Source organism: Amblyomma americanum, chromosome 3, assembly GCF_052857255.1.
Source record: "Amblyomma americanum isolate KBUSLIRL-KWMA chromosome 3, ASM5285725v1, whole genome shotgun sequence".
Lineage (NCBI taxonomy): Eukaryota > Metazoa > Arthropoda > Arachnida > Ixodida > Ixodidae > Amblyomma > Amblyomma americanum.
The window spans coordinates 153,129,258-153,155,455 of record NC_135499.1 but is presented as its reverse complement, the minus strand read 5'-3'; the positions used below and the strand labels follow the sequence as shown (position 1 = coordinate 153,155,455).

The following is a 26,198-nucleotide window of genomic DNA, read 5'->3' as shown; positions in this document are numbered from 1 at the left end:
ATTGGGTTCTTCCACTTCTACAGGCCACTAGTTTGATCAGTTAGAAACTTTGAGCTTGACAGGCTTGGAGACATACCCGCAATGCTTTATAGGCAAGTCAGGCTTGCTTAATTTTTTGTTCAAAGCATTATAAAAGGCAAACAAAATCCTAAACACGGTCTGGTAAAAATTAGCCAGAAGGCAACATCCGATCGAGGTAGGTAACAAGAGTTGCCTACCAAGCTGCTGCATACCTGCATCTGCGTCTCCAGGAGGTGTGAGTGAGACCATAAGTGTTAAGGAACAAGAACGGAGACTGCACAGAGATTACCAGTGCGAGCTGAAGTATACCACCGCCTTATTATAGCTTCAGTGACTCTTTCCCAGAAACAGCAAAATCTGGGTTCAACTGCAAAGTTGCTTCAGTTTTGTGAACACTCCCCAATCTAGAAATATTGTGCATATGGCAGAAATAATGAATTAGATTAGCTTCATCACGATAGCTTCGCACACATTGCAAAAACAGTCAGCAATTCCAATTAATTTGTAACAGGCCTTTTTTATGAGGCTAGGCCTTACAAAAAATGAGGTATGGCCAACAAAGACCCTATTTCCACATTGATGAAATAGAGATAATGGAACTGAGAGATGCACAGGGAAGGAAGAGGACGCCCACTAATCTCCCTTCAGTAGTCAACACAGCAGATATGGGCTGATTGCAAAAAGATTCTAAAGCCTCAAAAAATTCCACAGGACAGTACTGAGAGTTCAACACCAGGTTATTTTTTTTTTAATAGAATGCCACTGAGCCTCCAGGTGTCTTGCACGTATCCTCTGGAGCCCCTGTAGCATGCTGTCAAGCACCACACTAGCACATTTGACCTCCAGAGCTTTTCACTCACTACAATCATGCCACCTTGCCAGCAGGCGCAAAGGTGTTTTGAAACTTTGTAGAGTATAATAGGCCATCGTCATCACCAGCCTTACTACGCCCACTACAGGGAAAAGGCCTCTCCCATGACTCTCCAATTAAACCTGTCCCTTGCCAGCTGCGGCCACTGTATCCTTGCAAACTTCTTAATCTCATCCGCCCACCTAACTTTCTGCCGCCCACAGCCACAATACAGCAAACTACGTGCGAACCAAATGAACTTACAACAGCATCCTTTTTCGGCAATCATCTTTGTTTGCGAAAATGAAGGAACTGATATTACATGCATGGGGCCTAGTACCAATCCCTGACATCAATGTAGTCATTTTTATGCATTTTTCTTGGCCATATACTTTCACACAAAAAAATGCTGGCTCAAGCCATGTTCATGCTTTTCCTAATTCCTGCACAATTTATTTACCACAACTTGCCCATCCAAAAATGAGTTATACAGATGACAAGAAGGCTGACCTACTTAGGTTTTTCAATGCCGTCGCATATTACCATTATACCCTGATCACGTGTACCAGTACAATTTTGTTCCACGCAGGGTTAACTATTAATATGGAAGGGCATAAGTCCAAAAGAGAGATGCGCACCTTAAGAAGGGAGAAGCCGAAAGGAAAGTTGTTGGCGAGATAGCAGACATCACCAGCATGCGGGAAGCGAACAGTGAAGCTCAGAGTAAAGAGGGGTCCCTTGTCGGGACGCCAGTGCAGGTTGCGCTGATAGCTGATGCCACAACCCGCACGGTACCAACCACGGCCGTTAGATGATGCTTCTTGGACCGAGAACAGCAAGGGGCACTGGCCTGCACCAGCAGAGCCACTACTTCAGATTTTGCATGACAACAGTTGCTACATCACATGAACTTCTGCACATAGTTACATAGTGTTTTCAGACTAATTCCATAGCTTTGAATGTTAGCATTACAAGGTTTAAGGCACGGTTAATACCTTAATAAAGGTATAAATAAATAAGGTATAAATGTTAATAAAGGTATAATACCTTTAGCTCTTATTGCCAGCATTTTCTCCTCTGAACCATGCATCAAAATTGAACTAAAACTTGAGTACACACTTACTTCAAGCTATACACTGAAACCTTCGCTGAAACCAATCCGTGCATACCAAGCAGCCACCAGGCAATATTAGCACACCCTCTTTATACACCCAACATCATAAATGAGCCAATCTGTGGTGCTGGTTTGGTACGGTGAACAAATGATACAAAACCACCTTTTTCAAAATTGGCTAAGCATATCTGGCAAACACCTGTATTTCACTCAAGAGCGTGTGAAAGCAGACAGCAACGTGGGTTCACGCCAAGTGGCAGCCGAACTAGTTTTCCTCAAGTAGAATAATAGCTGCTATAATAGCTGCCAGACCACAGAGCTGAACTTGACATTTTAGGCAGGGGTGCAAAGATGGCAGAGAGAAAGAGGTACGTGACTAGCCCTGCCTCACTGATAGCACAGATGAGCTATTCCGCAATGCTACATGACTACCCACAATTTTAGTTAGCATGCATGATTAGATTTGAGTCTACAGCTAAAAAGAAACTGGATTTCACTTCAAATGAAGCATGCCTTGCCTTTGGGATTCTGGCACAAGAGCACGGACAAGTTCAGCATTAACAAACTCCTACCTTCCTTGTACAGGCTTCCACTGCGATCAAAGTTGATTATGTTGAACGTGTAATCCACGTCGTTGCGCATGCCCGACACTTCAAAGTAGAACCATCGGTGGTGGAGGATTGTGTTGATGTCTGGGCTCATCAGCAAGTTGTACGCATTAGGGCCAATCTGGAAGTAAATTTGTTTGGTGCTTTTCCAAAGCATAAGAGAAATTTTCGGATGGCACACCCTTTCACAACGCAGCAACTAAACATGCACAGCCTTAGTCAAAATTATTTGGGCCACATGGCTGGCTTTTGAGTCACTGCACCAATAAAGACCAAAAGGTCCTTAGGGGCAAGGACAATGGTTCTCCCCAACCTGCACAGATCTACTGCTTCAGGGGTGCCATAATCTCCCCAATAAGCATGGCTGAAAAGCAAAGCAAACCATCTGGCCTGAAAACTTTTGACAGAGCATATGCCACACATAAACATTTAAACAAATTATCATATCTCCATTTTCTGACTCTTTATAACCTCGAGATTTAACATGTGAGGAGCCCTTGATTATGTCATGAACACAAAATATTGCACATAACCCATCCCTATTGCATTAGAGACACTGTTTTCTTATTTAGCAATAAAATTTGTAGAAGCCAGGTAGCAATCTTGGGCAACTGCAGCAGTATGCTAACAATTCTTAAGCTGAAACAAATGCTATTAGTGAACATTGTGGTCACAAATTGTTACCATATTTACTCGCACAATTGATGCGTATACTAATATTGTCGTTGAAATACAAAGTCTTGCAAATATACTACCCTGTGCAATGAGTGCACCCGCAAATTTTTATAAATTTTACAGGAAAACAAAGTGCCTTCACAGTATCAAATAATGGCCTTGCATTCTGTACAAACCTATCAAATTGGCTCATTGATCTTGGCAACCTGTTAACGTACACATTATTTTCAACCACTATGGGTGCATTGCTATGAATAAAAAAATGCTAAGAACACCTGTGTGCCAAGGCTTTGGTGCACCATAAAGAACACCAGGTAACTGAATGATAAAGAAGCTACATACTGTATTTACACGAATGTAAGCCGACCTATTTTTAAAAACCTGAAAATCCTGAGTGGGGGGGTGGGGGGGTGGACTTAGAACCAAAACCAAAGCATCGCACCATAAATAAACGCGAGACAAAGGCGATATCAGGCATGCTACAGCGTGGTTGCATTTTTGCTGAGCGGCTCCGCTGCATCGCTCTTGGTGCTGGACTTGAGCAGCTGCTATGTTAACGCGCAGAAGCGGCATCCCCACCCCGCGCGCGGCAGCCGGTGGTGGCTGTCGATAAGCAGCAAACTGGCACCAGCCCACTCCCCACAATGTGGCCGCAGATTGCAACTGCTGATAAGCGGCGGCGCCCCGATAACGCATTCGTGTTCTACTCTTAATATGTGTCTTCCAAGTGTTTTTTTGTTTACTTTCAGCCGCGCACTCGGCGCTCAAGGGAGCGTCGATAGTCGATGGAAGAGCCGGTGTTCCAATCGCGGCAGCATCGCCACTCGGAACCGCAGCCGCGCCGAGGAGTGTCGGTAGCCGACGGAAGAGCCGACGCCGCTCATGCGTAGTTTCTTTTTGGCTGTGACGCATTTGACTACTGCTGGCCGCATTTCAAAAGTTTTTAGTGCAGTGCTTCGTCATTAGTGCTCCAGGTTCGGTAAGCGACTGGCGCTCGTTCACGGCTACATTCGGAATGGCTATTATTCTTTACGCCGAAGAAACGAACAACTGCATGCTAGGCCACAAATTCGACGTTTGGAACGGGTGACACAGGTGTGGCAGCTGCAGCGTGGCAAACTTTTCACCTGTTCCACGCGATGTCGTAATGTGGCTGTTTGCGAAGTGCAGGATTTCGCTGCACAACGAAGTTAGAATGACGAACTGTGGGACCACAGCAGCGACCACGACGGCAGCGCTAGTGAGGACAATGGTGCAAGTGTGGACGAGTAGGCCAGTGACTAATACATTTTCATTTTGGTATGTGCCCACGAGCGTGCCCATGAGCGGCAGCCGATAGTGGCTGGTGACAACCGGAGGCCGCAGGATAGTGCTACCGCGTTCAATTATTAAAGGCCAGGCGAAAAAGACCTTTAAGTTTTTTTTGTTTTTTTGTTTCAGAAATGTGATGTGGAGGGGTCGACTTACATTCGAGTCAACTTACAGTGTGTAAATACGGTACCTGTGGTCCCAAAGATATGAAAATATTCCCCCCCCCCCCCCCCCCCCCCCCCCCGAGTCCTGCACTAAGTTTTCCTTTTTACTTTTCTCACTTCATTTCTTGGATACAGTATTGCTTCCATAATGTGCCATATTCCTTGCAATGGTTTAAAGCCAAAAATATTTTTCACTTCCCTACCAAAACGTGCACCGTGTACTGTACATATTCTACTAACCTGGATGGCCTTACGAAGATTTCCGCCCTCAAACCGGGATTCAAAGCAGAGCCGGTCACAGACTGTTCCCTGGCAAGACTGCAGCACATCGTTGTTGACCAGGGGACTTGATGGAAGCAAACCATTTTGGACGAGACTGTCGTAGTCATACACAACAGGAAAACTGCTAAATTCCTTGACATTCTCCAGGCGTATCCGCACTTCTTCCAGTATCTTGTTTCTGCACAGTGCGACCAGAAAAGAAAACGAGAGAAACAAAAGGTGTTTAATGAAAGCACGCAAGTGGTTTACGGAAATTAAGCATGAGCTCACAAGTATCACATAAACTGCTCTTCTAGGAGGATGCCTCGACCCAGGACAAAATGTTTTCTCCTGAACGCACTGCAAAACAGCTGATGTTGATGGGAGAGCATGCAGCATGCTTCCAATTCATTTCCTTGCTGCAGTAGCTACACGTGACACCACTAAATTCCTGGCCGGCATGCCTAATAACATCAACAACGCTAATCTAATGCTTCTTCCCTCATGCTGTTACTATGTAAATAGCATCCTTCATTTTTTTTTTAATCTCATTTAAAATGTTGGTGAAAGAAACCTGAAGCTATTTTTTTAGTCAAAAACCAAGTAAAGTTTCAATTAAAAAAAAAAAAATCTTTCCATGACTGAATTTTCAAGTCCTGGCAACAAAAAGAACTAAGTTCCATATATTTTTTTCTTTCTTTTGGCGCACTAACCAGCACACATTATTTGGAACTGCACCAAAACAAAGGCTTTCTGTTCATGCCAGATGAATATTTATGACTGGCACTGGTAAGTGCAGGCTTGAGTGCATTTTATGCAATCCACACAAACGTACCATTTTTTTCCTCACCTACCTGGCAGCTGAATTTCGGCATGAGTGGAGGCGCTCCAAGGGTTCACCATGCAGGTGACCCACAGTCTCTGGGAAGGCCAGCTTCACCAAAGGAATGAGACCTTGGGTGCTTTGCGCCACCTGCTCATAGACACCCCTGTAAGTGAGCAGGGAATGATGTAGCACTCGAAGCAGACGTGCGTCCAGGAAGCATACCCATCGCTTCGGGAAAGCATGCATGCTCAGTGCAATCTACAAGCCTCAATAATGGTGCTATCACGAACGGCTTGATGTTGGAATACCGTGTCATGTAAACTTAAATGCACTTAAAATATTCTGGAATGTGCACTAGAACTTCACAGCACATTTTAAACATCAGTTTTAATTAAAGAGCACCTTCAACGACAACCTTACCAAGGTTAACTTCAAAATGCCACAGTACCTTTTACCACTACCATGAATGGAAAGAGACTTTACTTGAATGCATTTTGAAGCCCAGAGAGCGAGCTAATCTAACATGAATAACAGAAAATTTTGCACTTTGTCTAGAAATAAAACTTTGAGCGAACACACTTTTGTTGGATGCCATAACATACATCAGAATCAACCTTGAGTAAATCACATTTGTCGGATGCCATTACAAACACCTGAATATGCAGTTAGAGCTGTCCTTTTACTGTGCAGCCGTGTGCAATATGAGAAGGAACAAATTATAAGCATTCAATTATTGATTACTCCATAATTATGTGTGTGACAAGTGCAGTTTCTTCTGTTTTCTAACTAGTTTCCCTCTTTGCAAATTACATCCAAAAGTCATTCTAAATCTGAGTAGAGAAATACTAACCAGAAAATTTGAACTTTTGTGGAAAATGTTTGTTCCCTCTTATATTGCACACGACTGTACCTCCATCAAAGGCAACTCCATGCTTGATGCAAAGACTGCACTCAACTACTGCCAATTAGATCCTTAAAGGTCATGCTTGTTAATCCAGTCATCAACGAATTCTCCCAAACTATTTTCGAGGAAAAATTTGCCGCATCCAGGAGCTCATTTGTAATTTCTGGAGGTGGCAGAAGTGTTCCCCTGTGAAGACTTGTTGGGACCCTTAAACAATTTATGCTGGGTCCCTGCAGTTCTATTTTTGTATTTCGGCACTTTATGTGAAATAAATAAATATTCTATATTCTATTCTAAGATATCTGTAAACAAACATCTTTCATGCATGACACCTACAAGCTATCTTACATGCTGAAAGAGCATTGCCTTTGATGAGCAGGTGCTGCAAGGTTGATTTACTGCATTTTTCACATGTTTTGATGACAGCGTATTGCTGGCATCAAAACATTCAATTTGAGTTGTTTTCTCAAATTCTATGTGATGATTTCACTCCAAAAGAGGCATATTTAGAAAACTATGCTTGACTAAGCAAAAGTTTGTAAAATTTTCAGAGCCAAAAACAAAAACCTTTCAATTGAAAATTTGGAATGGTCACATCTATAAAAGCAGCATTGCGACAATGGGATATTGATTACAAAACTTTTTGATTAGGTGACAGTGTGAATGTGGTGCACAATAAGCAAACTATAAGACCTAAAGCATGGCATTTCCAGACATATGCGAAAGCAGGGCACAAGGAGTTGTAAATAATGTTATAATTGTAAATAATGCCATAGCGTCTTAGGCATACCAAAGTTAGAGCTCTCACCGCAGTACAATTCCCTTCCTTTCTAACGTAGATGAACAATACTCATTATTGGTATCAGTATTCATGTTCTGCCACAATGAAACATGACGCTTGGGTTGGTCGTGACTATATGGCACGTTATAACATGCTACAAACATCACAAGGTACACAGCTAAGTCAAGCAAAATACTAAGTTCTCACTTTAGCCTTGCTATAACGTCTCCATCTTCTGTGCCTGTTGTGCTCCCAGGCAACGACGCCTCTCCTGCAGTGTTGGGGCCAAGGTCCTGAAATGACAACTTGCACATTCAAAGCATTCTAAGGAAAACATGAAAACTAAACCAAATAAAATATGTAGAAGAAAAACAAAAAATGTCACTCACCATCATTCCTTCAACGTGGTTTAATTCCGGAAGAATTTTGAGTATGCTTCCAGGTCAACTTCCAAATTGAATTTTTCAGGCAAGGGGTCACACCTTGCAGTGTCGGGCTGCAAAAAAAAATTGGTGATGTACACAGATTACCACAGCCTCAACACCTACACTTTCCTCTGAGCATGTTACTCATGGAAACTTAGGCTAGGGATATGTTTTTTTCAGTACTCACGGACTGTTATTTGCTACCAGAGCACAAATGAATCACAGGCCAAGTGGCTGCCTCTCGAACAATGATGGTATGAACAAATGAATGGGTGAGTGGGTGTGTGAATGAACAAACAAATGAAGAAAGCAAGAAACAAAGAGAATTAACAACTTAATGTGAGAAATCCAAAACAGTCTCACATGTGGAACACTCACCGGGTCGTCTAGCTCAGCCTCATGCTCTGAAGAGGTGGCAGACTGGGAAGACAGCAGCTCATCACGGTCACTTGCAGTATGGGCAATCGATGTGTCGCCTACCACTGTACCAACATAACCACACACAAAAAAAAAACACTGCATTGAAACAGAAGCACCGAAATTAATTTTTCTTTTTCCTGTTCATTTCTTTTTTCTCTTTTTCCGAGAATTCAATACACGTACTGCCTGGTATAGCTTACATTTGATATTTTTACGTATTGCAGAGCGTTTCATTTACACTATGTTTCATACATTTAAAAAGGTAAGCCAGAAGATTTGCTCAATTATACATGCTGTGGGATTTATCTAGAGTTGTCCATATTACTCTCAACTTTACTGTACGGTGCCACCCCACTCTGCACTACATTATTCCCACAAGCAAACATATGTGCATACAGTAACAGTAATAGCTCACAAATAAAGCAAGCAGGTATGGGTACTTGGCCGCAGACACAGCTATAGCAGCGTGCAGTAGAGCTATGATGAGTCAATGCATACGAGCATTAATTTACTCTTAACAAATTTCTGGTGCAAAACCTGGTTATCAGCTGTGGCAAGCACAAAGCTGCATGATTTAGGCATGATCTAGATTCGAAGCTAATTCAAATCGAATAGTAATATTCTTTGAACAATTTTGAAGCGAATATTTCGATGGTTTGTGGTTTATGGGGGTTTAACATCCCAAAACGACACAGGCTATGAGGGACGCCGTAGTGGAGGGCTCCGGAAATTTCGACCACCTGGGTTTCTTTAACATTGCAAAGTACATGGGCCTCTACCATTTCATCTTCAACGAAATGCGACTGCTGCAGCCAGGATCAAACTCGCAAAGATGATGCAATGTGATAGTACTGGCAACATGTGCAAAATATTATTGAGCAGTAGTTTTTAGTAGTATCGTCAAAAGCCTGCTTGGCCATAGCCCTGCATTTTAAACGATGGGACAGGTCCAAAAGAGTAAATGTATGGGGGAAACTTGGCGCCTCCATTAGATGACTTGGGGGAAGAAGTCGCCCCCCCGCCCCCTGCGCCCAGTGCCACCCCCATGTCTGGCGTCGAAAAGGGGCACCCGTCACAACGTGTCTCGTGCTAGCGTCCTCTCATGCTCGCGTCGTCGCGCCTGATTCTTGAATTTCACGTAGAGAAGAGCGGCTGCAGCACGTGCAGTTTGCTCAAACTCGTTCCGCGGGTATCAAGAGAACCACGCGCCCTTTGATTAGAGCGTGATCCGCGGCCACTATGGTGATCCGATTCCATGGGGAGCCATTGCGCATGTGCAGATCGGCCTGAGGACGTCACAAGGCACCAGCCAACTGTTCACACCCCTGCCCCATTGGGACCAATCAGCATGTGCGCACTAGCGGCGCGCGGAAGCGGATCGCGCATCGTGCTATGCTAGATCTCTCCACTGATGCAAGTCACCGAGCGCGGTTACAGCGAGTGCGCGCTGCGGACACCTGGCAAGTACAGATCTGGGTGCCATGCTTCCGCCTGCTCGTGTCTATTGCCGCGAGCATGAGCAGACCGTTTCGGCATACGCGCTTGAGCACAGGCACGTGACGCGGGTCGGGGCAAGCGACACGGAGTCTGGGGCACGTGCCACGTTGCGATCCTGGAGTACGAAGCAAGAGTTACAGAAACGTTATTTGCTCGGGATGAATACTTCGAGATTTCTAACACCAAACATTCGGTTCGAATCTATAACGAATACTTTATTATTCGACTGAATATTCGAAATAATCGAATATTCGCACAGGCTAGTATGATCACAAAGTGCTGCAATTGAGAAGTTAGCTCAATAAGTGCAACAGGAATTGTCAGGTACCCTAAATATAATAAACCTAATACAAAAATTTGCAGCACCACGAGGAACACTTTACTTTAGTGGAAGCCACACTGAATACCTTGTAAACAACAAGGGATAGATGCTCATGAAATGCACAGGTCTATATAACAACAGGAGGTGGATAAGCACAAGTCTCAGTAAATATTAATTCACCTCAAAGGCATTCTCTTTGCTAGTCATTAAACCCTATCAGGTCAGTATGAACTGCCCAATAAAAGCACAAAAAATCTTCATTATCACACTGTAGTGGATTGCACATTTAAATGGCTCTAACACGTAGCACTATACGCAGTACAGTACACTATGAAATAAAATCAATTTGTGCACATTTTGCAAGCATAGACCGCTCGTTGCTGCTTCTGACAGCGCGACAAAGAAGCTACTCTGAGTTTCACAAGTTTTTTTTTCACTGTTTTTGACAAAATAGGCATCAAGGGCATTTTTGAAGATATGAACGTATACTCAGACTACGCATACTGAAAGTTTTCACATTGCAATTCCAAGCTGGGAGACAAAGTTTCTGTCCTGCAAAGAAGATATTGTCAGGCTGTCTCTCAACTGAAATATCAGAAGCCATATATGGTTTATGGTTTGTGAGGGTTTAACGTCCCAAAGTGACACAGGCTATGAGGGACGCCGTAGTGAAGGGCTCTGCAAATTTCGAACACCTGGGTTTCTTTAACACTGCAAAGTACATGGGCCTCTACCTATTTTCTTCATCGAAATGCGACTGCTGCGGCCAGGATCGAGCCCGCGTCTTTCGGGTCAGCCGCAGAGTGCCATAACCACAGAGTCATGGCAGCGGCTGGGGAAGCCATTTATCTCTGCATGCTCCTTGAGGTATATACCTAAAAACAGGCTGCCCAGTGATACTAGCAGTGACAGGCCTTTGATATATTAGTATACACATACTTTTTTTATTCGAATTTTTCTTTGAAAATATGATCTTTCACTAAAATTTCGTTGTGTTCGCTGTGAAACTTAACAGAATAAAATTCAGCATTATTTAACACGGCTTCAGAGCAATCAGAGTCAATCTTTTTCACCATGACAAGGCATGTATTACAATCGCCTAGCAGTGATGGCATGCATACAGAAAAAGCATGATGAATATAAAGGCTAGACACTTCGTGGGTGAATTTATGCACTCAAATCAAAGGAAAACACTTGGCAGAGGCATAGAAGAAAAGAAAGACCATAATCACAGAATCTACATGGTTGCAACCTATAGTTGGTCTCTCTTTTTATCCATCATAGCACATTCTTTCTTTTTTGGCGCTTATCATGAGTCATGACGGTTTGATAAACTGCCGCAGTGTCATGGGTGAAAAACCTGATGTTGGGAGCAACTCTGTCCCCAACTACTGTATTCCTCACTGCAGTCCATGGATCAAAGTCTTTAAAGCAAGGCAATACACAATTTCATACTTTGGCTTAATTTCTTTCTAATAACAAAGGAGAAGAAGTAACTGCATTCTTTTCCACTAATTATGTGTCAGCAACAGAAGGCCAAACAACAACAGCTTTGATGAGCTCAATAAACTTTTAACAAAGTTAAAATTGTACCAAGTGTAGCAGACATGTTGGAAAAACTTCTTCACAGCGAATTGTAAAATGAGTATGGACTAGGTAGTGCGAACCATTGTGTTTACCAAAAATGTTATTGTGTAAGACTGTGCTGAACAAAACACTGGTTTTGCGCCTATAAAAGTGGATGGCTCTCTTAGCTGCTACTACTACTACTGTACCTGGCAAGGTCTCGTCTCTACCCATAGGCCAGTGCAGGGGTCCGTGGGCTCTGGCGATGGGAAGCGGCCATGGTGGCAAGCACCTATGCACCACCTGGCACACTCCCCTTGTGAGGCGGTCGCCCTGCTCACCCGGACCCAGGGCTGAAGCCCAACGCCACAGTAACTGCGGCACTTCGTGCTTCCTTAGCTCACGTCGACCAACTTCTGCACATAGAGACAGGGAAAAGCAAATGTCAAGATGCTTTGCTCTTTTGAATGCGATTAAACACAAGGCCACCAGGATTTCACTGAAGCGTGCTAGCTTTGTCATCCACCAGGCTGTTGAGCTGGACACTCCCACACATTTTATATGTGCAGCCCTCTGATGCCCTCCAACTTTGTTACCGCGTGGCTTGACTGCACATTCTGCATGACATCCTTTGACTAAAAGAAGTAGAGAAGCTTTCTACCCACAGCACTCACTAAAATGCTTAGACTCGCAGAAAAAGAGCCACTGTGCCTTCCAAAAAAGAATGAGGATTTTGTTCAGGTTATGCCACAATAGAACCGCACAAAAGGTGAGCACTTTGAACAAAAAAGTGAGCAGGCATTTGGAACCTCCCAAGAGCCCTAACACTGCTAAGACATCATTACAATATGAACATATGAACTGTAGCCATGACCTCTCCCTTGATAAAGCCAAGCACCTGGCCAAGAGATGCTTGTGCCCATTAAAAATGCAGTGAGCTCAGGGCAGCACTCAGAGTCAATCAAAGTACCTTCCACATCAAAAGATAGTTTCCCTCCTGTCAGGTCATCATAGTAGTGTTAGCTCTTAACTCAGCAGCTTGGCACCATTGCTGGTTTCAGTTTCTACCCAGGAGAAACCAACCATCTCATCACTCTATGCCATGTTGATGGCATGCATGTTAAAGACACACCTGTCTGATGGGCTAACATAGTGTAACTATCGAGAAGTGCACTTCACCTTGTGTAGCGAGCAGAGAAAAATGCCATTTATAACAGAAGACAATGATATAAAATAATTCAAAGAAAAACACTCAAAATATTCTTGCTGTGTACATAAAAATGTATTATTGCTCTGTAATTACAAACACCTTTTAGATGGCCTTTTCCAAAAGAGAAAAACCTTTAGAGTCAGCTTCCCTAAATGCCATCACAAGCAAGAACTCTGTCAAGATAAGAAATGAGCACAACCAGCACACATAGAAATAAAATGATAGAGTAAGAAGTGGTGGCATATTACAAAAAGCATTATGGTATACCATCATAACCGCATTTTAGCAATACAATTCAAAAAGTGGTTCATTAAAAAATTGAAAGTGGCTTAACTTGGCTAACCCTGGAATTCAGCGAAAAGCAAGCACACTTGCTAAGCATCTAAGGCTCGTCCATGGCAGCTCTGCTACACGCTCGTGACAGCCGTTCTAAATATACCCACATGACCACGTGGCTATGACGTGGTATCTCACGGTCTTATGACATCCTCATCGGATGTCATCACGTGGCTTCACATCATCCCATTGGATGTTCTGAAGGCCAAAGATCACCCCAAAGGTCACCCAGTGTCAAAGGTCAGAGGTCAACTATAGGCCATGGTCAAGGGTTTGACACAATTACTGTACCACATATGGTCATACACTGCTAACGTGGTTGGGCTGAAGGTTGTTCAAGGTCATTCTCCGGCCTATGCGATGACTGCTTTACCTAGCACAGTAAAGCTTTTCGCTTCAAAAGATCGGTCTCGCTGTCTTCCAATTCTCTTCTTTGACTATTGAAGCACTAGCATCCAGGCTATGTACACAGACCAAGGGAAGGGAAGTGAATTACTGGCGAACATGTTCAGCAGTAACTGCAGCAAAAGCTTCCTCTGCCAATGCTTGCAGCAAGGCTGAGTGAAACTAAGTGCCATGAAAACAGCCATCTGGTGAGGACATCAGCTGCATACTGCATGGAAATAAAGCGCATTCCTGCATGTGCTATGTCGTTCTTTTCACTCGGTACGAGGCATGCCCTTTCACACCCTTTCATTTTTCTTTGTCGGTGATACTGGCCTGGCTACATAAGTGTACGCACACTAGCATTTAAGGCATTAGCTTTCCATGATGCAGGCCCACAAATAAATTCACTCATGCCAAAGCAATACAACTTGCATCACAGAAAAAAGCTAAAAAAAAATCAAGCATGGTGCATTGCACATACTATGCCTGGCAATGTTGATGAGGCAATCCAGGTCGGCCCGCATCATGCGGTAAAGGAGCCGCTCTTTGCGGTTGAGGCCGGCATCACCCTGTAGAGCACCAGCATTGCACGACTCTATCATGGTCAGCAGATGCTTCAGGTGGCCTCGCTGAACCAATTCAAGCACGTTGCGCTCTGCACAGATAGCGGCACCAACAATTGAAAACCTGTCACCCACAACTGAATAAAGATGTAAAAAGATAGCAGGATATGCGCGACAAACAACCTGCTCACTGCGTGAAATCGCGCCTGCAAAATAAGCAATAAGTATGGCTGGCAGTGTTGGATTCTGAATGAATTCAGGTTAGGGCTGAGCTCAAATTATATATGTTACCTGAATTCATTAAAAAAAAACATGCTGCAAACATTATCAAATAAATTCAATAATACTGTATCCATTAGAAAATGCTTCAAATATTATCCATAAAATTTACTAGTACTGTGGGCATTAAAAAAAACACTTCAAATATTATCAATAAAATCTGCTCACAAAAAGGAATAACATTTAAAACCTTAAAATTCAGCTGCAGCCCCTCGAAAAACTCAAGCAAATTGGTACTTTTGTGCTGCCTTCCATTCACCACAAAGCTTCTTTCAAGCACTGTGTCCTACTCCTCTATGCCTGCCACATGCTTGTACTCACTGGAGCAAGTGGCCAGAGACAGGCATTCCAAGGTGAGTGCCGTCTGGAGGCAGACGGTGCTGTTGCTTTCCAGCAAGTAGAACAACTCTGTGAGCAAGCCCTCGTTGCCCAAAAGCGTGGCATTCTGCTCTGTGGGAGCATAATAAGGAGCAGCAAAGAGTTACCCATGAGACACTTGTTCTTCTTCACTTCAACATCCTATGTGACTGCGAAGATCTCGACATCCTATCGCTGAGGGAAGATTAAAATTTTGCATTTCCTTCTAAGCACACAAGCAAATACACAAGCTGAAAATACAATCTAAGAGGATTCTGGTGTGGGCTAGTTGGTGCATACTTTCTACGACACAGATTGGCACAGCGCAACGGAACGAGGACGAGAAGAAACACGAAACACGGGACGGGTGCGAAACACAGGACAGCGCCCGTCTTGTGTTTCGTGTTTCTTCTCGTCCTCGTTCCGTTGCGCTTTGTCAATCTGTGTCGTTGAAAATACAAAACCCTGCAAAGCATGAGGATGCCTACATTCAGATAACAAAAAAGGTAACACAAGGCTGCAACTGCTCAAGAACTTGCCAGCATACTCAACTGTTTCCAAGGAGCCTCTTCAGCAGTAGCAAGATGGCAACCTTAACCTTGATTTTGACTTTGAACTTTCGAAGTTCCTCCAAGGGAACCTTGTAGGCACCCATTGCACGAGCTCTCAAGCAGAACTTTTGGTCTGGAAGCAAACACAATGCCAAACTTTAGGAGCGCTCCTCTTCTTAGAAGATGGCTATTTCTTCTAAGCTTAGTGCTGGTACAAAATGCTGTAACAGACATAGCAGAACTGCGCCACTCAGAGTCTGTTCTATCAGAAGGTGAGCCACACCATTGTAGTAAAGAGGAGGAACAAACATAACACTAGCGATCACTCGGTTATCGTTGCAGAGTTGAGAACAGTTGAAAAAATAAAAAGCAGTTTCTTTCTTAAAACAAAACTTGTCTTCAGTCATACCGTACATAATCAGACCAAGGCGTTACTCTAAAACAAACCGACAGTGGTCTAAGGCCCACAGGTGTCAGCTCTAACAAAATTTCTGAGTGATAACAGCCTGTGGTAAGTTGTAACACTTTTAAAGGCTGCTCTGAACCAGACCAGGCTGATCCTGAATATTAAAGCTATCAGACTGACCAAAGAACCCTACTAAATATATGTGACAATGCCTAATTGTAAACAATCATGGCGCTCAAAACTTAAGGGGGGAAGCTGGTCTTAGAAAAAAAATTGAATAATGAAATCACAATTCTGAAATCTTCAGAGAGCAAATATTTTTGTTTGCTGATTCTAAATATGTCACTGAATTTCATGTAAAAAAAAAATCTCCTTTTGCACATATGTAATATGCTGTATAAGTTTTTTGAGGATAGCTTTTAAGGAATTTTGCTATAGGAAACTTCCTCAATTGTATGCCACTGGTTTGTTTTGACATCAATGAATACAATAAGGGTTAAATTGTCATCCTACCCATCATAGAAGCTGAGTTATTAGGTTTTTAAGTTGCCATTTTAGAAATAGAAGGAAAGATAGTATTTCTGTTTCTGCAGTGGCAAGTTCAAAACCTTATCATTCAAGTTCCATGGTAGACAAGATGGTAATTTTTACCCTTATTGCATTCCTTGATGTCAAGACAAACCAATGACATGCGATTCAACTAGTTCCCCAAAGCTAAATTTCTTAAAAGCTCTAGGCAAAAAGTTATATAACATAATATACGAGTGCACAACCATTAGTTTTACATGAAATTAAACAACATATTGAAATCAGCACACAGAAACAAGTTTCCTGAAAATTTTATAGCTGTGAATATGATATTTAAAAAATTTTTAAGACTGGTTTCCCCCCATAAGACCTGCAAGGGCATGAATGTTCAATTCTGACATTATGAAATTAGAGAAATGAAATCACAGAAATTAACGTATCAGTGACAGGTATGAACAACTAAAGTCTACCTCAACTCACACCCAAGCCCTACAAAACACTGCTCTGCATTGACCTGACAAGTGATAAGGCAAGCGAGACAAGCCAACACATGAAAAGACAATCATCAATTTTTGCCTTAGCACCTTACCTTGAGCAGCTAAACGAGAAAGCAGATTGCAGAGGGCAACAAGAAACACCGGCTCGGAGAGGCCCATGTCACGGTACCTCAGGAGCACTGCCAGCAGCACTTGAGTAGCACATCTTTCAACCAAGAGACGAGTCCGGCCTGGAGTGCATAGCACATGAATGAACGCCATCATGAAAAATGACTGCAAATGTTTATTTCTTCGTTCCTGTGCCTTTGGTAGCAAAATTAGGAGTGTGCCTTCCTGTCTCTAGCTGCTAACTGCTAGTAATGTAGCTATTTTGTTGTCTGTGCATATGAGGTGCTGTCATTTAGGTGTTATTAAGCGTGTTGATAATGAATAATTCCATGGTACCAAACAACACCCTAAATAAATAATAGCAGGAGGTATTCTCACTTCCTGCACAGGGGTACACAAGTAGTACAGCCCTCATCAAAAGTTACAGCCAAAAGAATTTGCTTTGAAGCTGTTTAGTGGGGCTCCCTAGCACATCTAGCAGTCCAAAGCATGGGAGGATTGAAGACGCAAAGCCATTCCTCTTTTGAGAGATTACAGTTGCTGGGAATGCATAATGAGGCATACTGCAAGCCTCACAAGCAAACCCCTTGGGCTGTATACTTCTGACGGGGGGTGTATCTCCTGCAGTAAAAAGCACTGCAGTGCACAGTTTCATTGACATATTTTTGCAGCATATACACTAGGATCAAAAATTCAGTCTTTTCATAAATTCCTTCTGCGATTTTACTTTGATAGGAAGTAACAAATTTTGCAATCGAACTGGATGTATGGATGCATATGAATTACACATGTGCAAAAGGATTCCATTCCAAGCTCCCTACTAGCTCTATAAGCAACATAACTCAACAAATGTAAACTGGCTGTCAAAAGAACACTGAACAACAACAAAGAAAATGATGGAAACCAAGCACATATCCAAAGGAGGGGGAGCGGGGTGACCCCCCTCCAGCTCTGATACATTACAAGATACCAACTTGGACCCTTCCCTCCCAAAAAAATAATGGCTATCTGCCTGGTGGGTGCTACAGTTCTTGAGGAAATAAATGCATTGTTGAGGAAAGGATTGCATTGTTAGAGCAAGTGTCAGTGAAGTGACAGCAGATTTTTATTTTTTCTTCAGAAAATAACCTTTCTGTTCCTTTTGCACTCTTTCACATGATGCCACGACATGTAGGCTCCCATGAAAGAAGTCTACTCAACTCAAAACACCATTGGTGCAATGCACCCAATTTAGTAAGCAATGTCTTAGAGCGACTTCAATAAAGTAAGGATATCCCACTGAACATGCTGTCGCTAAGGCAAAACAAGAGATCACAATGGTACTGTTAGGCAAAACTTCCATTAATTACCATCAACACACAGTATAAACTTCAACACCTTATATTCAAAATTACCAAAGTAGCTTTTGTCTCTCAGTTTTGTTAAGATTATAGCAGAGGCTGTGGCATCTACTAATACTGTACGGAACTCTCTTGTGACAAAGAAAAACGCTGATGTGAAATATACCAGAATAAAAAATGAACTTTTCTATGGTGTACAAATGTGCCAACACATTCTGAGCTTAGTGTGCCTATCCTGAGAACAGAGTCGTAAAAGTATAGCTTCAGAATAGCACCCCAGCACAGTCAACAAAATCCAATGAGAGTATCAAGCCTTCTAAGATAAAATTAGATCACCAACCTTTCTGCTCACTCACTATTTCCTTCAGGGCCATGACTACATCTCGAACTACAGAAGAATTTTTAGGTTGCTGAAAAATAAAGAAAATTGCGGTAAGCACAGCTCTAGTTTCATCTCTGAACCATGAAACTGTGCAGTACCATGCTGGTTTACAGTGTAATAGCAGAGGCAGTCAGCCCATGCCAAGGACAACACATAAGTTGGACCCTGAGATCACTATAACACTGGAAGTAATTGAACGTTAAGGCCTTGCCATCCTTGCGGGCATGCAAGTTTAGGGCCCGATCAGGTCTATTAAAAGGTTGCAAGCCTATATTCCCTCCGAGCACAAAAGTAAATGTCATTACAAGAGTAACCATTACAGTAAAGAAAGTAAAGCCATGCTACATGTAATGGTAAAACTATGCTCCACTGGTCTGGTGCTTGGCTTCTCTAGGGTGAAATGCTTGGGAAATGGGCCTGGGACCCCACCTTACGTAGATGAAGTCACCTCGTGCCATGGCACTCTTTGGGCAAAGCTGCCCTCGCGGCATTAATATTTGACATCATCATCACGTTATTAAAAGCAACAGAGGAACACCCGATTCACTCACTACTGCTGTGCCAGAAGAGGAGGGAACTACCAGCCATGAAAGCATAGACAAAAACATTTTCATGCCACAAGAAGGTATAACTGGATTTCAGAGCCCAATGACAGGAACTCTTCAGCACATATCAGGATGCACACATACACATGCATGCAAAGCAACAATGATGTTCGGTGGCATACCTCTAGTAGCGCGAGGAGCATCGGGATGCAGTCGTCAATTTGAGCTGGTGTCAGCTGCTTTCTTTTCTCTGCAAAAGAGGAAGTTGAGAGTAAGAAACACTACAAGCATTTACATGCAGTATAACATTGCAAATAACACAGCAAGCCACAGCATCAAAATTTCTTGAAATGAATAAGTGCTCCTCACAGTTTGTATCTGGCTCTAAAGCCAAGCAGTTGGTAACAGTCACTTTCTCTACATAAATATGCCATGTACAATACTGTGCATCTTTATTGTGAGAACTTTAAATAAATCTTCCCACCTCAACCGCTGTCTTGTTCGTGGTGAAACTGCACACAAAGCTTGGCTATTACGGTAACTTCTGTCTCGCAGTAAGTTTGACAACAGTACTTACCTGGTTCAGCTGTGCATGATGCAAATACGTAATTGTCTACGATGGGACTGATGAGCCGAAAGCTGTCAACGACACATTTTTGCCAGAGGGTGCAGGTGGTGCCATCTGTTGTCTGCAGAGGAAAGCACTACGATGCGAAATGTGCCTGGGCTAATGTTTCAAGGTGCGCAGGTCCTTTGATGGTGTCACAACCACCCTTTGCTGGCAACCTGGCGCCGGGGGCTTTCAGTTCGTTGACCTCGGTGCAGACAATTACGAATTGGCATCATGCGTGGCTGGATAAGGTAAGTACCGTTGTCAAACTTAATGCGAGGTAAAATTCAACCCCAATAACCAAGCTTTGTGCACAGTTTCACTGCAAATGAGCCAGTAGTTGAGGCGAGAAAAATTTTTAAAAGTCTTCCTGATAAACTTGCACAATATTGTATTATATACAGCAAAAACAGAGCAGATAAATAAATTGCTGTAACAGATGATTAATATAGGTGGACACATGACAAATTTCGTTATATAGGTAAACACTAATGTCATTTGAAACGTGGCATATTTCATCAGTGATATAGTAGTACAGTGTTTATACATTCTTGGTTCATATGAATTTCTAGTCCATATGTTCAAAACTGTGGCAATAAAAACGACCTGTAGAGTTACATCATTCGTCATCTGGTTGATATGTTCCCAGATAACACAACTTCCCGGCTACTTAGTTCAAAGTTTCGACAAATTCTAGTTGTATAACATGTTTAGTGACCAACTGCACATGTGCAAACGTGCAAACTACGAGTGGGCCCAACCTGGGGGCACGCAACATAAAAAGCTGAACTGCAGAAGCAGTCACCTGTAATGATGGCTCCTCTGCAGTGTCTAGGTGCAAAAGGGCAAAGCATTAAAAAAAGTTGAGCAATATACGGACTGACCTCCTCCACGGGGACGTAATACGAAGAGGAGAAATGCAAGCAGCTTCTTCACAGCGCCTAAGGGCACTGGGGCAAAGCATCCAAAAACTACTATGACGAGCTAACATATGAGTGGGCTGGCTGTTGAAAAAAATGGCATGAAGAGCAAAAACACTGCGACAGCCAGCCACTGTGGCAGCTTTTCTGGAATGGAAAGGTGCAAGAGGGCATAGCATCCGAAAAAAAAAAAAAACGAGGATGAGATTCTAGCTACGTACTTTTGTGACTGATATCTAGGGATCAGATGTGTTACAAATCTTCTTCCATGATAAGGATAATGTCAATGCAGACTGAATTCTGGGAGCACTAGAAAAGGAGCTGCTCAGACCTTGTGCCACCTGGATGGGCTAATCGACTTTTCTGTGAAGTGAAGAAGTGAAATTGTTAATAAATGCTTTGTACCTCATTCAACAGTTACATTTTATAAAATTATGCGGTTTGGATCATACGTAGTCCAGGACAATACGTTCTTCCACACCCCGCACTGTTTTTTATTTAAACGTATCAACGAGGTTGTACTGCATTTTTTTATCAGTTCATTATATGGTTGTTTCATGCCAAAGCTTTATTCACAGCCACCTGAGGATGGCATGTTATGTAGACACTACATTACCATGCAATTGAAATGAATAGGGTAGGAGCTCACAATTTCTGTAAAATAACAAAAATTTGCATAACACCAGAAATTGGGTGCTCATTTGAGCCTTCAAACCTGCTCTTCTGCACCACTCAAATAAAATTGCAGGAAATAAAAATTTAGGCTTACATGTTCCTAGTTTCCACGTATGCACACATCTGAATTATTGCATAACAAAAACGTCTTCAGTAAACAAGAGATAGTTTTTCAATTAACAAGAGCGACATTAAGTAGAAAGTTCACATCATGTTACTTATGAAAGTAGCTAATGTTCATGTCGGTAGAGGTTCTTGTAACCAGCATAGATCCGACAAAACTAGGAAGCAGTAATACTTCAAAACTCAGTAATTCACTTTCTCACACCAGGAAAAGAAATGGTGCTTACATCAGTGTCCAGCACGAAACAAAAAAAAAATGGTCATAAATTTTTTTAGTTTTCAAACATTTACACAGTTTTTCAGCAGTTAAGACCAAACTCATGCAGAACAACTGCACAGCATTCTCTCGACTTGACAATGCAGTGCCCCAGTGTCAAGCATAGCAAACATGACATCTCGCAAACACGTTATCAAAACTCCCACAAATGCAGCACGGCAGTTTAAAAGTGCAAGAAAGGGTTAGTGAAGTTAATCGAAAGGAAGAAAACTGGGAGTAGCACTGAGAAAGCATCCTACCAGCGTCCATCGCAGACGGAGTCTCCGGACGGGATGAGGCTCACGTCAGAACATAAACCCAGATCCAAGGCCTTGACAGCAAAGCAAACGTGGGAAACTTTTTTTGTTTAGTTTTTGTGCCAAACAAGTGCCTCTTTTCTGGAGCCCTGCCTCGTTACAAAACAGCTCTCATTTAGATTAAGGGCAGGGCTGTGAGGGAGGAGCATTTGGCACTGACACTAGAAGGGCCACTCCAGCAAGTTGAAAGAAAGAAAAAAAGTAAAAGAAAAGGAAGACCTCCGCGATGCTATTCCGAGCCCTGTTCCCCTTCCTTTCTGCAGAATCAACAGAATGAAGGGCGTGAAGAGCAGTGATTCTGCAACGGCAGCAAAGTGCAGCCAATGGCAAGGGGAAGAGCAGCTGTCCAAACTGTGCGTGTGTGGTGGCGGTGCATTGAAAGCTAAAAACAAAGAGGCAATCAAAGTGGCCCGGCCCCATTCATCGAATCCCACCCACCACACACTTCCGGCCAGTGCCTCAAACTAAAAGGCTATCGCACCTGTTTTTGCATGTCCTCCTTGCGTAAATGAAAAGGCTGCTGGCTGCTATCCCGAAGTAACACTGTGCGTCTAAAGCTGTCGCAAGCACTTCAAAGGTCAATGAAACTGAGCAACATAAAAATGGAAAAAAAAAGCCTGGCAATGAATACTGCTTGAAGAAAATAGCACACAGACGTTGACACCAAGGAAATGTCCCAATGCTTGCACGAGGATGCTGTTTTCTTATCGTTTCTTACAAACCGTTTTCTGTTTGCAAGTCTGCTTCTTTCCTGTTTTTCAATGCAGATAACTCTCTGTGGAAGTTTGACCATTTGACTGCACCTGAGAACAACAGCTTTGTTTACAGTTATCAATAATAAAAGACGGTTAAATTGATCACAAAACTTTGCTCTTTCAGTTTTGCAGCATTTTAACTTTCTCTAGCAACAGTGGTGTGCACAGCTTACCTTACTCTGCTCCCACATGCCATAATCACTGCCCCATTACTTCTTTTTACAACTCAAGCAACAGTTGCACCAGAACTTAGTAGCATAAAATTTAGTCATATACATGTTTTATTCTGACAGAGTTACAAGGTTCAATTTTTGTTTTTGGAACAATAGCACTATGCTTGATTTTTCTTTTTGTTTTTGACACATGAACTGAGGACACATCACAACGAGAGAGAGGTAGATCATGGGGGTCTTCCCTGGGGTGAGCAGACTCACCAGCATGGCGCAAAGCGGTCAGCAGCGAGGTAATCTGTGGCCCCAAAGGCCCACAGGGGTCGGAGGGGCCCCCCAGCGTGGGCAGCACTTGGCGCAACCTCCACAGATTCTCCGCATCTCTGCAAAGTGGCCCAACCCTTCTCCACACCTGTCTCACACCGCACACACCAGCCGGCAAAGAAGGCAGTAGCAGAAGCTGCACATGCAACCACATTCTACCAGCAAGACTGATGTGCCTCGTTAACAGACCAGTCATGGCAGTTTGTTGGGATACACACTGCAACAAGTGTCAACCACAAGCAAGCATTCAGGTATTATTGCCAGGCACTACTTCCTATAGTAGTACTCGCGCTAGACACTGCATCAATGTAGCATAGGGACCAGGTATTACATCTCCATTTTGCAGGACATCCGACACAATCTGAACTGCTACTTTGAAAAGACCTTGGAGGCATGCTACCACTGTTCTTGTATAGCACATAGTGCCACACAGTAATTGCCATAACTGTGCACAGTTGAAGCTCAGGTGAACAAAGCTGGTACAAGGTTTGGGTTACAATTATGCCTGCGAGTAAATGTAAATTCTTTTCTTCAGGGCAACAAGAAGCAGCAGAGATGTTTCTTAAACTATAAACTGTGAAATCTGATTATATATTCCATGGAACCAGGGATTACAGAATGCTGCTGTTGGCTGTGACTGCATGAAGACTGCATAATACATAAGATATCAATAGTTAGAGCGAGCCAATGTTACATTCCCGCTGGTAGGAGGTCTCTTTCACCATTTTTATTTTTCATATTTCTGACGATGCACATTTTTTTCCTTAAGGTGATGATTAAGACATCAGTAAACATGGATCATCGCACAAAATTTATCAGCACAAAATAAATAATTTAGAATTAAATTCTTTTCTCTCGGGTAGTTATGACTTCGGTTTAAACAGCCAAACTTTAGCTATGATTCATAGCTGGCGCAGGGGTCACGTGAGGCATGCAAAACACTGTGATATAATCACTGCTTTGTCATTTTAATTCACCCCAACTTTTACACCAGCCTGCCTCGGGATTCAAAATAACGTCATGGCAATTAACAGCTTTTGTATGCCTCAGGTAACAGCGACCCCAGCAGTGAGGTTACAGCTACAGTACAGTTATCGATCCCAAAACCAGAGGTGCGTAGAAGGAAAAAATTGAGTCATAATTTATTTACCCGGCAGGCAAATTCCTCGCAGTGATTTATATTTACTAATCACTCGCGCATTACTCCAAAGCACGAACATGCAACGAAAACTACTCCGAGCCCCAACGAGCCCCTACTCCTGCAACAGCAAGATACCAAAAGCATATAACCTGAATATGGTTAAAAGCACATTTGAGAAACGCCTCTGTTAAATATTTTGCTTCACGATCATCAACAGAATAACTAAAAAATAAATGCAGCATTAAGAGAGCTGCAAACAGCAGGGTTTTATAAAACTGATGCCACGTTCTGATAATGTTCAATTTGCAATTTTTGTTTTTGCATTGCATATAATTTGGTATTATCTGTTAAGCAATATAACTGAGCTGCCTGCAAAGCATATGCTTTCAAAGAAGCACTGCCTTGTGACACTTTAGCTTCAGATGTGATGTGTATCGCAGCAAATGGAAGAAAGACTAGCATGCTGCTGCAGTGCAGCACCATTTGAGAAAATTAACAATTCCATGCAAATTTTTACATGGTAGTTAGTTAACAGTGTGCAAGATAACAGAAAAGCCGAAAAGGTATGTCTTTTTCACTAAAATTCAAAGGAATGTCTCTTGGCAAGCGTGCATTGAGTCAAATTAGGCGCAAGAATAAGCATAAAGTAATGCATACAAGTTCATGCACATTCTGTCAGCAAGCGAAGACCTGTAAATGTCTCAGTGTACACAGACTCACGTGGGCGCCGCCATGGTGCTGGCCTAGGCAGAGCCTCCTTTTTGCACGGCTGCGCCAGTGTCCTACAGAGAGACGAAATGAAATCATAACAGTATGCCATATGCACAAAAACAAGTGCAATTGAAACCTGATTTTACAGACAGCTGGTGCGAAAAATCTCAACTTTATCAAGAAAGCTGGATTCCTCGACTGCAGCACACCAAGCACAATGTATTTGTGAACTTTACCTAATGAAATGAACATAGCCTTGAACTCAGTTACTAGAAAGAATATCCAGGAAAGAAGAAATACATGGACAAGAGAGCACGGAGACTAGCTTTGTGGACACAGATGCACCAAAAAGTGCCAAATCCCAAATGCTACACTGGATTAGAAGTTCTGGGTAAGCTTGATGTGCCCTGGCGAGCATCACTTTCGATAACTAAGCAAGCACTGATGCCAAAGCAAACGGGGCACTGTCAGGAATTCTTAGGAACAAGGACACTGCGAAGGTTATTGCCAGAAAAAGAGGAGCCAGCTGATGATACAAACATTCCTGAAGGCCCCATGCTGAAGTCTGGCCAAGTCAGAGATGCAATCTACATCCTGAAACTGTTTGCTTGCTCCTGTGCGAGACATGGGAGGCGCCGAGTGTTTTGCAGTGTACAAGTAAAACAACATGCTTTTGCTAGAAGCTGTTTTTAAGAAATAGTACGAGCGTTTTTTTCTTCTTTTCAAGTAATGAATTTCAACCCACCCTAACATACACTGCGCTCTTCCAATTTAATGAATGTTTTCATAAACCATCAAAAACTCAAGAAATTTAAACCTATAGGATTTCATAAGATCAGGTTACATGACCTTGATTTCAAGAAAACCTTTCAGCAGACCTCACATACCTTTATGCAGGAATATATAGAATCCATAGTCAGGTGCGAATGAAACATCTGCGGTGCAAGATACAGCATGCATAC

The 26,198-nt window shown here is 42.7% G+C and overlaps 1 protein-coding gene across 1 annotated transcript in view; it reads right to left on the bottom strand.

Moving 5' to 3' along the window:
• LOC144124188 (cytosolic carboxypeptidase 1-like) overlaps nucleotides 1-26,198 on the bottom strand; it is a 42,342-nt gene that overhangs the window by 15,548 nt on the left and 596 nt on the right. Inside the window, exons 2-16 of the mRNA XM_077656839.1 lie at nucleotides 25,246-25,307; nucleotides 19,417-19,484; nucleotides 18,648-18,717; nucleotides 16,952-17,089; nucleotides 15,430-15,561; nucleotides 14,842-14,970; nucleotides 14,160-14,333; nucleotides 11,955-12,161; nucleotides 8,319-8,422; nucleotides 7,928-8,011; nucleotides 7,723-7,808; nucleotides 5,859-5,993; nucleotides 4,984-5,203; nucleotides 2,558-2,714; nucleotides 1,510-1,721 (exon numbers count right to left, since the gene is read on the bottom strand). Coding sequence (XP_077512965.1) covers nucleotides 1,510-1,721; nucleotides 2,558-2,714; nucleotides 4,984-5,203; nucleotides 5,859-5,993; nucleotides 7,723-7,808; nucleotides 7,928-8,011; nucleotides 8,319-8,422; nucleotides 11,955-12,161; nucleotides 14,160-14,333; nucleotides 14,842-14,970; nucleotides 15,430-15,561; nucleotides 16,952-17,089; nucleotides 18,648-18,717; nucleotides 19,417-19,484; nucleotides 25,246-25,307 — 1,978 coding nt within the window. The remainder of the gene's footprint in view (nucleotides 1-1,509; nucleotides 1,722-2,557; nucleotides 2,715-4,983; nucleotides 5,204-5,858; nucleotides 5,994-7,722; nucleotides 7,809-7,927; nucleotides 8,012-8,318; nucleotides 8,423-11,954; nucleotides 12,162-14,159; nucleotides 14,334-14,841; nucleotides 14,971-15,429; nucleotides 15,562-16,951; nucleotides 17,090-18,647; nucleotides 18,718-19,416; nucleotides 19,485-25,245; nucleotides 25,308-26,198) is intronic.